The sequence below is a fragment of the Westerdykella ornata genome (assembly GCF_010094085.1).
Source record: "Westerdykella ornata strain CBS 379.55 unplaced genomic scaffold EI97scaffold_16, whole genome shotgun sequence".
NCBI lineage: Eukaryota > Fungi > Ascomycota > Dothideomycetes > Pleosporales > Sporormiaceae > Westerdykella > Westerdykella ornata.
The window spans coordinates 121,583-134,058 of NW_022986866.1; the positions used below are offsets into that span (position 1 = coordinate 121,583).

At 50.6% G+C, this 12,476-nt stretch overlaps 4 protein-coding genes across 4 annotated transcripts; 1 reads left to right on the plus strand and 3 right to left on the minus strand.

Moving 5' to 3' along the window:
* Positions 1–3,263: 3,263 nt before the first annotated feature.
* EI97DRAFT_84159 (uncharacterized protein) lies at positions 3,264–5,063 on the minus strand. Its single transcript, XM_033803138.1, has 2 exons — positions 4,011–5,063; positions 3,264–3,954 (listed from the first exon to the last, which is right to left on the minus strand). Exons 1-2 carry the CDS (start codon positions 4,829–4,831, stop codon positions 3,399–3,401), a joined length of 1,377 nt encoding a protein of 458 aa, XP_033652534.1. The 5' UTR covers positions 4,832–5,063; the 3' UTR covers positions 3,264–3,398.
* On the minus strand, positions 5,064–7,200 carry EI97DRAFT_84300 (uncharacterized protein). The gene is made up of 3 exons (XM_033803143.1): positions 7,025–7,200; positions 6,796–6,974; positions 5,064–6,715 (listed from the first exon to the last, which is right to left on the minus strand). Exons 1-3 carry the CDS (start codon positions 7,076–7,078, stop codon positions 5,296–5,298), a joined length of 1,653 nt encoding a protein of 550 aa, XP_033652535.1. The 5' UTR covers positions 7,079–7,200; the 3' UTR covers positions 5,064–5,295.
* On the minus strand, positions 6,955–8,061 carry EI97DRAFT_84743 (DNA binding methylated-DNA--cysteine S-methyltransferase). Its single transcript, XM_033803146.1, has 3 exons — positions 7,145–8,061; positions 7,025–7,090; positions 6,955–6,968 (listed from the first exon to the last, which is right to left on the minus strand). Exon 1 carries the CDS (start codon positions 7,879–7,881, stop codon positions 7,324–7,326), a length of 558 nt encoding a protein of 185 aa, XP_033652536.1. The 5' UTR covers positions 7,882–8,061; the 3' UTR covers positions 6,955–6,968; positions 7,025–7,090; positions 7,145–7,323.
* A 112-nt stretch (positions 8,062–8,173) lies between these two features.
* On the plus strand, positions 8,174–11,021 carry EI97DRAFT_84197 (uncharacterized protein). The gene is made up of 3 exons (XM_033803141.1): positions 8,174–8,550; positions 8,601–10,486; positions 10,542–11,021. Exons 1-3 carry the CDS (start codon positions 8,465–8,467, stop codon positions 10,667–10,669), a joined length of 2,100 nt encoding a protein of 699 aa, XP_033652537.1. The 5' UTR covers positions 8,174–8,464; the 3' UTR covers positions 10,670–11,021.
* Positions 11,022–12,476: the final 1,455 nt, after the last annotated feature.

Here is a 12,476-nt window from a genome sequence, read left to right on the forward strand (position 1 = left end):
TGACCGATGCGCCAGAACAGCTGCCCGACGCGATACCCATCCCAACTCTTCAAAGCTCACTAAGCACGAGGAGGAGACAATAGTCCAACATATACAGAAGCTTGATGTACGAGGATCTGCCCCTACACTTGGCGACGTACGTGATATGGCTGATCAACTGCTGGCTGCACGTGATGGTGGGAAGGTTGGAGAAAAATGGGCTAGGAACCTTGTCCACCAGAAGCCTGAGATTAAATCTCAGATAACCAGACTTCGCGATCACCAGAGAGTTAAATGTAGCGATCCTGCGATTATTGGTCCCTGGTTTAACCTTGTACGCAATACCAAAGCCAAGTACAGTATCCTGGATGAAGATACCTACAACTTTGATGAGACTGGCTTCCAGATAGGTGTTGGAGAGACAGTAAAAGTAGTAACGGCATCTGAGAGGTGACTGAAACCACTGCAGGTGCAGCCTGGTGACCACGAGTGGACAACGTTGATTACTGCTATCAACACCAAGGGCTGGCCACTTCCACCCTTCCTGATCTTCAAGGCAAAGCACCATGACCAGGCCTGGTACCATAACCCTAAGAGCTGGAGGATAGGTGTTAGTGACAACGGCTGGACAACAAATGAGCTTGGGTTAGCCTGATTGCACCACTTTATCGAGCATACTAAGGCTTGGACAGTTGGTAGTCACCGGCTGCTGATTCTTGATGGCCATGAGAGCCATAAGTCACTTGCCTTCCAGGAACTATGTAAAGAGAACAAGATTATCACCCTCTATATACCTCCACATACCTCCCATATCCTATAGCTGCTCGATGTAGGGTGTTTTGCTCCTCTAAAGCAGGCATACAAGAAGGAAATCAATGTCTTGGCAAACTGCTACATCAATCATATCGACAAGAAAGCCTTCTTAACTACCTTTTCTAATGTTTTTGATAAGGCTTTTTCAAAGGAAAACATTATATCAAGCTTTAGAGCAACTGGTTTAGTTCCACACATTCTAGAGGTGGTGCTATCAAAGCTTGAAGCAAAGCCTTGTACCCCATCGCTGGCTCTACCAGGCCCCATCTGGCAATCTAAAACACCAAGCAACACAGTTGAGATAGATGCTCAATCAACACTTATCTTTAGCCAGATTCGAAGGCACCGGAGCTCCTCGCCAGTGTTGATTATTGAGATGGTGAGGCAGTTTAAAAAAGGAGCAGAATTGATGGCATATTCACAGGTATTGATGGCCGCCAGGATCACTAAACTTGAGCAGGCCTGCCAGGCAGCTTCTGAATATAAAAAGCGTAAGAAAAAGTGGATTCAAAGGGGAGGGACCCTATTACAGGCAGAAGCAGAGGTGATAGTAGCTCAGAGGAATGCTGAGGCTCAGCTTGAGGCAGAGAGGTGTGAGGAGAGAGGGCAAGTGGGTGCTAGTATAGGGGTCATTCGATGCTGCAAGAAGTGTGGTGAGCCAGAGCACAACAAACGGACATACAAGAAAGATGCAGTAGAGGTAGAGGATTAATTTAAGCTATAGTGCACTGCAATAGCTTGTTGTGGTGTTGAGATATTCACGTACGGAGATGGAGGGCTGCATTTAGTGACCGACTCGCTTATCTGACCGACTCGCTTGCCACTCATGTTACAACAATTGCCTATATTTCCATTGATGGATCATCGCTATCTCCAGGCCTTATCTACCAAGCTATTTCAGGCAACATCCAAGACTCATGGTTGTAGGATTTTGATCCTACGATACACAAGGCTTTCTTTGCTTCATCTCCTAGTGGATAGACAAATGATTACCTTGGGCTTCAATGGTTAGAGTCAATCTTTGATCGAGAGATAAAGAGGAAGCTACCATGATGGCAATATCGACTGCTTATCCTTGACGGGCATGGATCTCATGTGAATATAAGGTTCATCAAGTATTGCGACGATAATAGAATCCTCCTGGCTATCTATCCTCTTCACAGTACTCATATTCTGCAACCACTTGATGTCTGCTTGTTTGGCCCACTCTCACAAGTGTACAACTTAGAGATCGTACGATATATGAATGAATCCCAAGGATTCTCTGCAATAACAAAGAGAGATTTCTTCCGTATGTTCTGGACAGCATGGGAGAAGGCATTTACAACAAGAAACATCCTCTCTGGCTTTGAAACTTATGGTCTCAATCCTTTCAACCTCCAGATCATCCTTAGCCGGTTCAGCAATCCTGAGGCAGATCGGCCCTCCTCTAGTGAGAGCTCAAAATCAGTTATCATGGCTGAGGACTGGAGAAAGATTGCTAAGCTTCTAAGGGCAGTAGTTGATGATGTATATGATTCTAAGGCCCATCAGCTATCCCAGATGATTCACTCGCTATCAACTCAGAATATCCTCTTGAAAAACGAGAATGATAGCCTCAAATGAGCACTAGTGAATGAGAAGAAGTGATGGCAGAGGGGCAAGGCTCTCCAGCTTGATAATCTACCTAATCTGGATGGTGGAGCTCTGTTCTAGAGCCCGAACAAGGTTCAACGAAGCTACGATCATGAAAGGGAGAAAGAAGCAGAAGCAGAGCAAGAGAGACTCCAAAAACAAGAAGATATTAAGCGTAAAGCTCAGGAGAAAGCAGAGAAGCAGCAGATACTAGAAGAGCGATATCGTACAAGGACTATTCAAAAAGAGATCTGATAGAAGAAGGAGGCTCAGAAAAGGCAAGAAATAGAGGACAACAAGCATGCCTGGGAAGCAGCTACACAACTCAAAAAGGACATCCTACTTGCTAAGCAGGCTAAAAAAAGGAGGGTTCAATAATCTACTGTCCCTTAGGAGGTTGTTAGTAATGAACAATCTGTTCTTGAGGTCATTCAAGGCTCGGAGGTGACAAATCGTCGGGGACAGCAGATCAACCTCCCTCAGAGATATCGTAACTAGATATTAGCATAGGATTATTCTCTGTACTCGATTGCCTAATACTCTAGGAAATCTCGTGATATTATAATTTGTATTGACCTATACAGCCTCGAATTGTATATTTTGATTTTCTCGAAAATCGTGCATCAGGTGATACCGTGCGCCAGCTGACTAAACACGGTAGCCGTTTGAAGTTAGCCTCAGTCAACTCAGCTCACCCAACCTCGAGCTCCTGCGCTACCTAGGTATACGAAGAGAATCATCCCCTAGGTCTGTGGACTGCTACTTGGATCAATCAAGTATTCGTTCAATCACAGTAGATGCCATAACATGCAACGGTGACGCAATCTTCTGTATTCTTAGGCTAGAATCATATGACTGAGGACAATCACTTGACGACACTGCCAGAGATGAACGTCTGATTTCCGATATCGAAGTGACATGAGTTGCCGCCGATCCGTTCCCCAGCTCGTCTTCTTACTCCACGGTAGGATTCGAGGTCTACAACGAAACCTCTAAATCCGCATAGTCTTCAAGCGCGGCCCAGTCTCTCCGCGCACAACCTGGTAATATTCAACACCCCAGGACACCCTGCGAACAGCCACTACCAATCCACCCAAGTACTTCAGCAGGTTAGGCTGGGGCAGCTCTTCCGGTGGACCGGGTCCTACGACAATGCTTTGAATCTCGTCATGCGCGTGCGCGAGCTTCTGATCGAGAAGGAGGAAGGCGTTCATGACGAGGCTGGAATCGAAAGAGAGAGTGTCGTACTTGTAAGGAAGAAGCCGCGTCTCGCGGTACATCTGGCGACATACTCGATTGAGGAAAGATATGGGAACTTTCCTATCCGCAGGATACCGCTTCTCGCTGGCTAGATAAAGGTGACCAGAATATGCTTTTCTCCAGTATCCGGGCTTGCAGTGAGGGTTCTCTTTTCGGTCTTTCTCGCTGATAAAGGCATCGAGACCGATATGAATCGTACGGCCTTCTTCGAAGACGTGTTCGAAAATTTTGGTCCGAATATCCTTGGGTAGACGCAGAAGTGGAGACTGGGTCTGATTGACGTACCACCTGGAAGCCGCGCATTAGTGCGAGTCTTTCAGACATACCGAATAAGAGATCCTTACAACTTGGCTTCGCTGGATTCTGAGTCCAGTGTTCGCTTGAGGATATCTCTGGAAGGTAATGACAAAATTTTCACTTCATTGCTTCTGGGAATGTAAGGCGACTTCTGGTGGGAAAGAGGTGATCCTTGAGAGCCCCGAAACTGCTCAGAGTGGAACGATCGTTTAGGATTCGAAGGCTTCCGAGGAATTCTAACCTGCCCAAACTCATGAGTATCCTTGTCTGCGACTGTCGTCGTCGTACACTCTGACGCAGAAAGTGGCCTGGCGAGCCTGCGCTGAGGTGCTCCGTTTGAATCAGCGGCCATGGCTTTCTCTTTTGCCTTCTTTGCAGACAGCTGCGGCTGTGGGCATTTTACATTCATGTCTTTCTCGGAGCGACTTCCATGGGATGACAGTTCACGATTTTGCAGTCTGTTCTTCGTTTCCTGCCTTTGCTTCTGCTCTGATAGAAAGGCCTTTAGATCACCTCCGTATAGTGAGTGCATCGCGCTGTTTGGAGTAAGCCGCTTGACGTTCTCGTGTGGCTTCGTCAATGTACGCCTGTCGCGTTCATGGCACTTGTTTGCCAAACTCCGGTCAATCAACCCTTTGGGTTTTGGCAACTCAACCTCTCCAAGTCCGGTCTCCCCGTCTAATATCGAGATAGGTCCACCGAATGGGCGTCGTAATTTCTTCTTGTTATCATTCAATCGCATTCGAGCGTCGCTGGGTAGGCTCGGATTCTCGTCTTTCTTCTGGCGTTTCCAGCGCTCCATGTCCCCCTTGTCTTTGTCATCGGGCTTCATGGACATGTTGCGTCGCGAATACGTGCGTTTTGGCATTTGTACTGACGATCAAGGCTCGTTCTACATGGAGCGAAGTTTGGTGTGTATCCACGCGCGCGCTGCTCGACGAGACATACAACGCGTGAATGTGCGGGTTGGGTGCGCTCAGCGCCTTCGACGTGTAACGACGGCAAAGTTGAGAGCGGGTGTGGTGGAGCGAGCGTGTTGGTTGTGGCGAAGAGAAAAGACAAAAGTGCGAATGTCGACGACGAGATTTTGTAAGGTCGGGTGCTGTTCGGCAACAATCCCGAGTGAGTGAAAGTCGAGGTTGAGCTTTCACTCTTTTATGGCCCTTCCTGGTCACATGCAGCCTCTTATCATTTTAAACGATTGCAAGAACCCCAGAAAGAAACAGATTAAACCTCACATTTCAAATGATTGGCCTAACTCCATCATAGAATGTCGCATTCGACCTCCGCTGGAGCAATGGAAACCCACTCCTACCTTGTGGTCTGTACCCCTCAGAGATACCCAACCACGCCTTCCGCATTCTCCTTGTCAATGACACCTTCCTCAACCATCTGCTGCAACACCCTTGTCACATCCTCCGCTCTCACCTTCCACCGCTCATCCTTCTTCCCAGACCCAGTCACGGCTTCTTTCAAAACCTCCGCCACAATTGCCTTCGCATCTGCCGTCTTGTGCACGTCTACCACGCCTGCCTTCTCAGCATAGGTCCTTGCTCCGCGGTAGAAGACGCCTGCATTGGAAACGAGGACATTCTTGCTCTTCACCCATGCTGGTTTCGCAGATTCGAGAAGGGAAAGGCGGAAGCGGAAAAGGTCCGTGTCGCCGCGTGCTAGGAAAATTCGGGAGAGTTGGGAAAATGGCAATACGCTGGCATGCGGGCCTGTGGACAGTTTGGTGAGTATGGTCTGGGCTTGTGTGAGTGTTGTCCATTGGATGTCGAGGTCCTGGGAGAAGCTCTGCGATGAGGAAGTGTAGCGTGGACTGTCTGATATGGCTGATGCTATGTTGAAGAGGGCGTCAGCGTAGGCGGATAGAGCATTCATTTGACTCAAAGATAGCTTCCCTGTATCTTCGGTAGGAAGCAGAGGGGCGTAGATGTTTTCCGTCTCACTTGCGTACTCTGGAGTTGTGCACTGATCATTCCGATACTTGACCTCGACCAATGCGGCATAGAAATTGGCTCTGGCCAGGAGTGCATCTTCTTTAGGCGATGTATGTTCTTCCATACTTGGTGGAGAGCCGATTGAGAGGACAGGGCCAGGGGCAGGCTCTTCATGCTGGGTTGAGATTGCAGAGGTGCCTGTGCGGTCGATGTAGGCGGGTATCGTGTTCTGTGCTGTGTTCAAAATGTGCGAGGCTTGCAACTCGATGCTGCTATAGTCCGAGGTACTGTATAAATCAAGCAGAGTGGTGTAAGCTCCAAGTTGGGCAGTACAGGTATCCAATATGGTATCTGGGGTGACAGGTTCCACTACTGTTGCCCATTCTTCGGGCGCTTCAGACACGGATGAAGATATGGAGGATGGTTCCCTATAATTCGCGCCAGTTTCTCGCACATCTCCAGATGGCACCAGCCGAGCGGATTCTTCCTGAGATGCTTGCGCATTGGCAATGCCAGTCTGCATCTGTTCGTACTCCTCTTGCTGTTTGAGCAGAGATTTGGTAAAGAGTGCAACTGCTTCCTCAAGAAACTGTCTTGCCGTGGCTCTCGCCTCGGGATCCCAAGTATCAAGCAGGGCTTCTGCCAATGATGTCAAGACCTGGCCCGTGTTGAAGACAATCTCGACAATCTCCGGGTTCAATCCCATTGCAAACCGATGGGACCGGAGTGTTTCCTGAAGTAGGTCTATCCTACTGCCCAGTATTGGTACAATCTTCTCATCTTGTATCATGTTATATTCAAGATTCGCCCTGATTGGATTAGTCAAAAGTCCTCAGTATGCCCTGATTTCCGATCCGCCAAGAGTGAACGTTCATTTCACGTGACTTACTTGTTATATGCAAGATCGAATGAGGTCGGATACCGCTGCAAGCCGGTATTGTAGGTGTCAATGGCACGGTTGTAGAATCTCAGGGCCTTCGCAGCGTCCCCAGCCCGCCATTTCCCAGCAGCTTGTTCGAAGTCGTCGGCAGCCTCAAGAAAGTCGCTCTCGGATTGGGGCTCCTGCAGCTTTCATCATCAGATCGACCAGCATCGCGTATCCCGTGCGTGCCACTGACCTTGGCTCTGGTTTTTGGATTGGCCTTCGGAAGGTCTTTGCGTTTGGGAGGCATCGCGTCAATAGTCTATGATGGATGTGTTGGAAAACAGGTTGGTAAAGATTGGGTGGGGTTAGGTTCCTCGAGAGAGAGCTCAAGTGGGCCGTGCATCACTTTTCTCCAGCACTCATTTGTCTCCAGCATTGCCGCTTTTCTCTTGCGTGTCGGTGCGTGCAGTGGTCAACTGTCATGATTTCGGGAGTAAAAAGAGCTCTTATTCCCCTCGACTGTTGCGTGAATCTGCAGAGTAGTTCCACGGCTCATAGCTTGTCTACATCGAAATCGTTCCACCACCGCCACTTCTCCACCAACCTCCCCTTCGCATCGAATTTCACACCTTCATCGGCAAGCAGCTTCAGCTTCGAAACCTGATTCTGACCGCTCGGGACCTTTTCCCAATCGCCCTTGAAACCTCCGACAAACTGCTGCCCTGTCAGCTCGCGATCGACTCCGTCGTGGGGAAATTGTCTACATACACCTGTACTTGCAATGCATCGATGACAAGGAACTTCGGGCGCGAATGGATTGTTGCGTAGCGCACCTCCGACGGCGCGGGGGGACGAATTCAGCGCTCTTGCTAGGGCAGCATACGATGTGATGCGTCCTTCGGGTATTTGCTGCAGAAGGGTGTAGACGCGTGTCTGGTATTCTGTGACTTTGACCTGCTTAGCCATTCTGGATTCAACTGAATGGAGAAAGAGAGGATTGGGATATGATGTCGACGGCCGAAGACGCGTCTCAAGCGTTAAGTACGCGCCCGCAGATGGATGCTTTCGAATTGACCTTTCACAGGCAACCTTGAGATGGTCTGTGCGCATCCCTTTCTTCAAATGTTGTCAGTCTTGACAAGGTTGGAATCTGTGGGGCTGTGAAAGAGATGGGACGAATTGACACCTCCTGGAGAGATTTGAGCCGGATATTGTTCGATGTGGGTTTCTCAGAAGCTGGAGGAGGGTCTTGAGAGTACCCTCCAGCTGCAGTGTCCATTCGTCCCGGATGTACCTACCTAGGTGGTCAGTATGGTTACTTTCCATTTCAGAGGCGCTGGATGACACTTGCCTCTCTAAACTCTCAGGCGGGCGACCTCTGTGTACCTGTGTACATCATACCTTCCCCATTGTTTTTCTGTCGGCCCATCCTTTCCTCTGCACCTTTTGTCGCTTCCTTTCTTAACCCACATGGACCTTCTGCGGAACAATGATGCAAACATTTCTTCCGTCCCTCTCTTCCCACAGCTTTTCATCCTCCTCCTTTCTTCCACTCTCCACCCAAGGCAGATCTACAGTGCTTTGAAAGAGCCACAGCAGTCTTCTCTCCTCTCCGCCTTCACACTCTGCTCTCGTGTCCGCTTGCTATCCTCTCCTCTTCTGTTTTCCGTGCCGCACTGGCCCCTCGCCAGCTATGAAGAGTGCCTTCTTCCTGGCCGCCCTCGTGCGGCTTGTTGCCTCTCAAGGTGGTCACAAAGAACAGGGTGCTGAAGTGACCGGGTAAGTCAACACCATGCCCATGGATGATGATACTGACAAGCTGGAAACAGGCATCAAGGCCACGGCGAGCCTTTCGAGGCACCTTTCAAGTTCTACTCACGCCTGAGCTACTACACACCCAAGGACTTCTTTGCCTCCGTGGTCGTCGAAGGTCCTGGCCTCGAATATGTTTCGCATACCAGCGCTTTGGCAGTCATCACTGCTGAGGATTCCAAAGACGTTGTCGTTCCTTGGGGTCCCTTGGAGCTCCAGTATCGAGCTCCGAAGTTCTTCAACGTCACCCACGCGGAATACCACTTCCCCCTGACGAAGTTCCCTCCCCAAGCGGAACCGTATCCACTTCGTCTGTGGGCTACTGGCGACGACGGAAAGCCCTTGTGCAACCTTCGAACCTTGCTTCGAGTCCTTCCAGAGCGCGAAGCAAAGAGTCTGGCTCGACAGGACCGACTTGAGGCTTCGATATTGGTTCATAAGCCGGATGTCAATGGGGAAGAAGCTCAGACCTCCAAGCCTTCGGTGGCAACTCCGTCCCCAACTCCGTCCCCACTTCACCTGAATCCCGACCTGGAGACAAAGCCACCTGCAAAGCAAGGGGCGGACGGCTATCTTCCTGCAGGCTGGTGGCTAAAGGTTCTTCCCGCAACCGTGCACCAAACAACGTGGGATCATGTCCAGAAGAGCTGGGAGAACGGTAACCTGACCAACTGGCTCGAAGACATCCATATGAAGGGCTTCAATGTCATTCATCCGACGAATGGATCTCAACCGACTTCGGTGCCCTTCAACGCCGAGTTGAAGTACCATGTTTCAAAGTTGGCTGGACTCAAGGACATGTTTGTTCTCTATGAGGTAGACTTTATCTCCCCAGGCCACAACTTCAGGAAATTTTTCTTAGTCGACAAGTTCCCCGAAGACTACGTTCACGCCAACTCCACATTCAATGAGACCTGGTGGAAGAGAGACCACAGCAAGGATGCTGGCCAGCAGGAGTCGCACAACGATGGCAAAGCGAAGGCTGGTTTCCTCCCTCTGATTCACAAGGCTCCTGGAGGGCCTCCCCCTTTTCCTCTTCCCACCAAGTGTCCGATACATGCCGCTGCTCCGTCAGGTGCTCGGGTCAGCATCGGTGGTGCAGCAACTGCTCATGATGCTACCGTCCTTGGCACTGGTGTCACAGCCTCGTCGGCGCATGCCTCCGAAACACCTTCTCACACAGCGCCTCCCAACGAATTGGACAAGGAGAAGATTGCCTGGCAAGCCGCGGACACACTGAGGCGCCTCCTCGACCAAGTATTCTCACCCCACGGCACCCAACAACAGCCCAACGCGATCAAACTGAAAATTGCTTGCGAAGGCGCCCGCACGCTCAATCAGATAATTGATTCGTACTTCACGGAGAAGCATCAGGGTGCCCAGCCGCGCGAGCGTTCAATAGACCATCCACATTCGGAATTCCCACCCGGCTTCCCTGCAAACCGACGGCCGTTCCATGGACCCTACTTCAACTCTTCGTTCCGCAATGGTTCACAGTTCTCTGGGCATTACCGAGGCAATTCTACAGACCTTGAAAACACCGATGATGAGTCGCCGTCGTCCTCTGAAGGCGATGTATACGAGGAGCGCTCGCAGGATCAAGATGGGGACGACTGGTTTCAGGTTTGGAATTCGGAGGATCTGTATCCTCATGAAGACGAGAAACCCCATGACGATGACGAGAAACCCCATGGCGATGACAAAAACAGTACCCAGGTTCTTACCAACGAAGAGAAATCCGAAATCATGTTCAACTTTCAGCGTACTCTGTACAACATGCTGCACGATGGGCAGGATGCGCAAGACCTGAAGACTCCGACCGCTCGTGGTGAGTCAGGTGAGCAAGGAGACTTGCTGCAAGCTTTCGAACGCAAAGTCAGGTCTACTCTCGATAGCTGGGTCGGTAAGTGAAAGCCTTCTGAAACTGTTTTGTAGCGTTTATATTGATGAGCATACAGACCTTCAGCAGAAGCGCGATGGTGAGCCCACTCAGCGGAGCCTCGAAGGTCTCTTGCGGGACCTCCATGATTGCGTGCACCACGAGAATTGCGACGTTTCTGAGGAGGACTCCCTGAGCGATGGTTGAGGCGCTTTGGAAAGTGGCGTTGAAGAGATTGCAGTACGAGTTCGAGGAGGTGGTTGATGAAGAGCACGGTCCGCCGTTGCTAAGACTACAGCTGAGCATTGTTACCTTGACGTCTGTACTATTGGGATTGCAGCAGGATCGCACGGGTGCGGATCATGGGGGTTATGCGCACACATGAACAGTGGCTTCGCGTCAGAGAGAAATTCATTGCATACTTATATAACATGCTCTTCCTCCGTTGGCAACATCGTGCCACCTCTTTTGGGGTTTGGGTTGCTTCTGACTCTTGCGGGGGAGTTTTGATGCAGCTGTATGTTTCCCTACAGCGTAAGCCCGAGTCACAGCTTATGCTGCATATGCCCTCTGTAGTCGCTGTGTTTATCGTCACGTCCACTTACCAATCTGTCCTGCGTTATCTGTGGATCCATCCCGAAATCAATACGGGCAGCTAGTCGAGAACCGAACCCTTGAAAACTCTGACACAGCGGAATGATCTATTCTGTAGAGATTGTTTCATAACCAAGAGTTGCGGAACAAAAGTAGCAGTTGGGTGGTACCCTAGGGTAGTCTATCAGAATTGTCCTTCCTCTCTTCTCATCTACCGTTCCGTGGAAGTGGACGCCCTCGGACAAGAAGCAGCGGAGTCGAGATTCTGATCTCTTGCGGAGGTGCCGGCAACAGCAAGCTGGCTGCGGTAGGAAGCATGGAGTATCATCTTCAGCTCCCAGCCATCCCTATAGTCCTCGTCAGCGCAACGTCACTTATGAAATGGCTGTCCCGAGCAAAAAGGTGGACCGTTCCCTGCAAAATCGTCAAGGAGGGGCAAAGGAAAAAGGCCACAGCCTCAACTCGAACCCACTTCCTCCCTGCCCTCAAAAAGGACAAAAAAATATGTTTTATGCTCCCGCAGGCATTTTAAATGTGTGTTTGGCAAGGCAGAGAATCGAACAAGGAGAGAAGGGCACTTACTGTACGAAATATATGTGAGGCATCCTTGCCACTGAGCCATGCAGCTTTTGAGCTCCTTAGAGATTGTTGGATAATGTACTGAATTAGAGCATTATAAAGCGCGAGGATGAAGATTGGAGATATCGGTGTGTTGGTTGGTGGGAGGGCGGAGCGGCAGGAGCGGTGGCCGGGAGAGGTGGCGAGGGGGAGTGGCTTCGTTTGGGGCTCTTGCAGGCGATGGCAATGGCAACACGCCGGCGGCGAGCAGCCAGAGGAGCAGTAGGAGGCTCATGACTGGCTAGAGATTATTTTCTCCTTCGTTTTACGCAAGTCATTTTGTTCAACATGGTCGAAAGCAGCGCAGCTTCGAGTAACACCACCGGCGGCACGGGCAGCGTCACGATACGGCCTACACCGACACGGCACACCAGAAAGTCGGACCACCCCAAGAACTGCAAGATGACTAGGAGCAGCTTAGAGAGTCTCTCTCACGACACTTCAATTTGGGGGACTGGGCCGAGAGAGGTGTAGGCCTTGAGGGGGTAACGCATCGGCGACGGCGACGGCACGGCTCACTACACGACGGTACCCCCTCCCTCCCACGACAGAAGATCCTGGCCCATAACACCGCGGGAAAGCCTGGACTGATACACATAACGGAAGAGGTGTAGCAACGAGACGTGAAGGGTTTGTGGCGTTCTTCCAACGGCAACAGCGACAGCGGCGTCCACTGCACAACGAACCCTCATACCGTGACGGAGGACTATGACCCATCACACCAAAACAGGCTCGGATTGATACACATGGCGGCAGAGGGCTTTGAGTAAGCAGACTGCGCATGAAGGAGAGGCAGCTTGCA

Bases quoted from the DNA above. Each gene is read 5' to 3' on its own strand.
- EI97DRAFT_84197 (XM_033803141.1), top strand. From the start codon at position 8,465: ATGAAGAGTGCCTTCTTCCTGGCCGCCCTCGTGCGGCTTGTTGCCTCT. The intron at 8,551-8,600 runs GTAAGTCAACAC...AGCTGGAAACAG, and splicing joins CAGGGTGCTGAAGTGACCGG to GCATCAAGGCCACGGCGAGC. The intron at 10,487-10,541 runs GTAAGTGAAAGC...ATGAGCATACAG, and splicing joins TACTCTCGATAGCTGGGTCG to ACCTTCAGCAGAAGCGCGAT.
- EI97DRAFT_84300 (XM_033803143.1), bottom strand. From the start codon at position 7,078: ATGCCTCCCAAACGCAAAGACCTTCCGAAGGCCAATCCAAAAACCAGA. The intron at 6,975-7,024 runs GTCAGTGGCACG...TGATGATGAAAG, and splicing joins ATCCAAAAACCAGAGCCAAG to CTGCAGGAGCCCCAATCCGA. The intron at 6,716-6,795 runs GTAAGTCACGTG...TAATCCAATCAG, and splicing joins TTCGATCTTGCATATAACAA to GGCGAATCTTGAATATAACA.
- EI97DRAFT_84743 (XM_033803146.1), bottom strand. From the start codon at position 7,881: ATGCGCACAGACCATCTCAAGGTTGCCTGTGAAAGGTCAATTCGAAAG.
- EI97DRAFT_84159 (XM_033803138.1), bottom strand. From the start codon at position 4,831: ATGCCAAAACGCACGTATTCGCGACGCAACATGTCCATGAAGCCCGAT. The intron at 3,955-4,010 runs GTAAGGATCTCT...CGCGGCTTCCAG, and splicing joins GAATCCAGCGAAGCCAAGTT to GTGGTACGTCAATCAGACCC.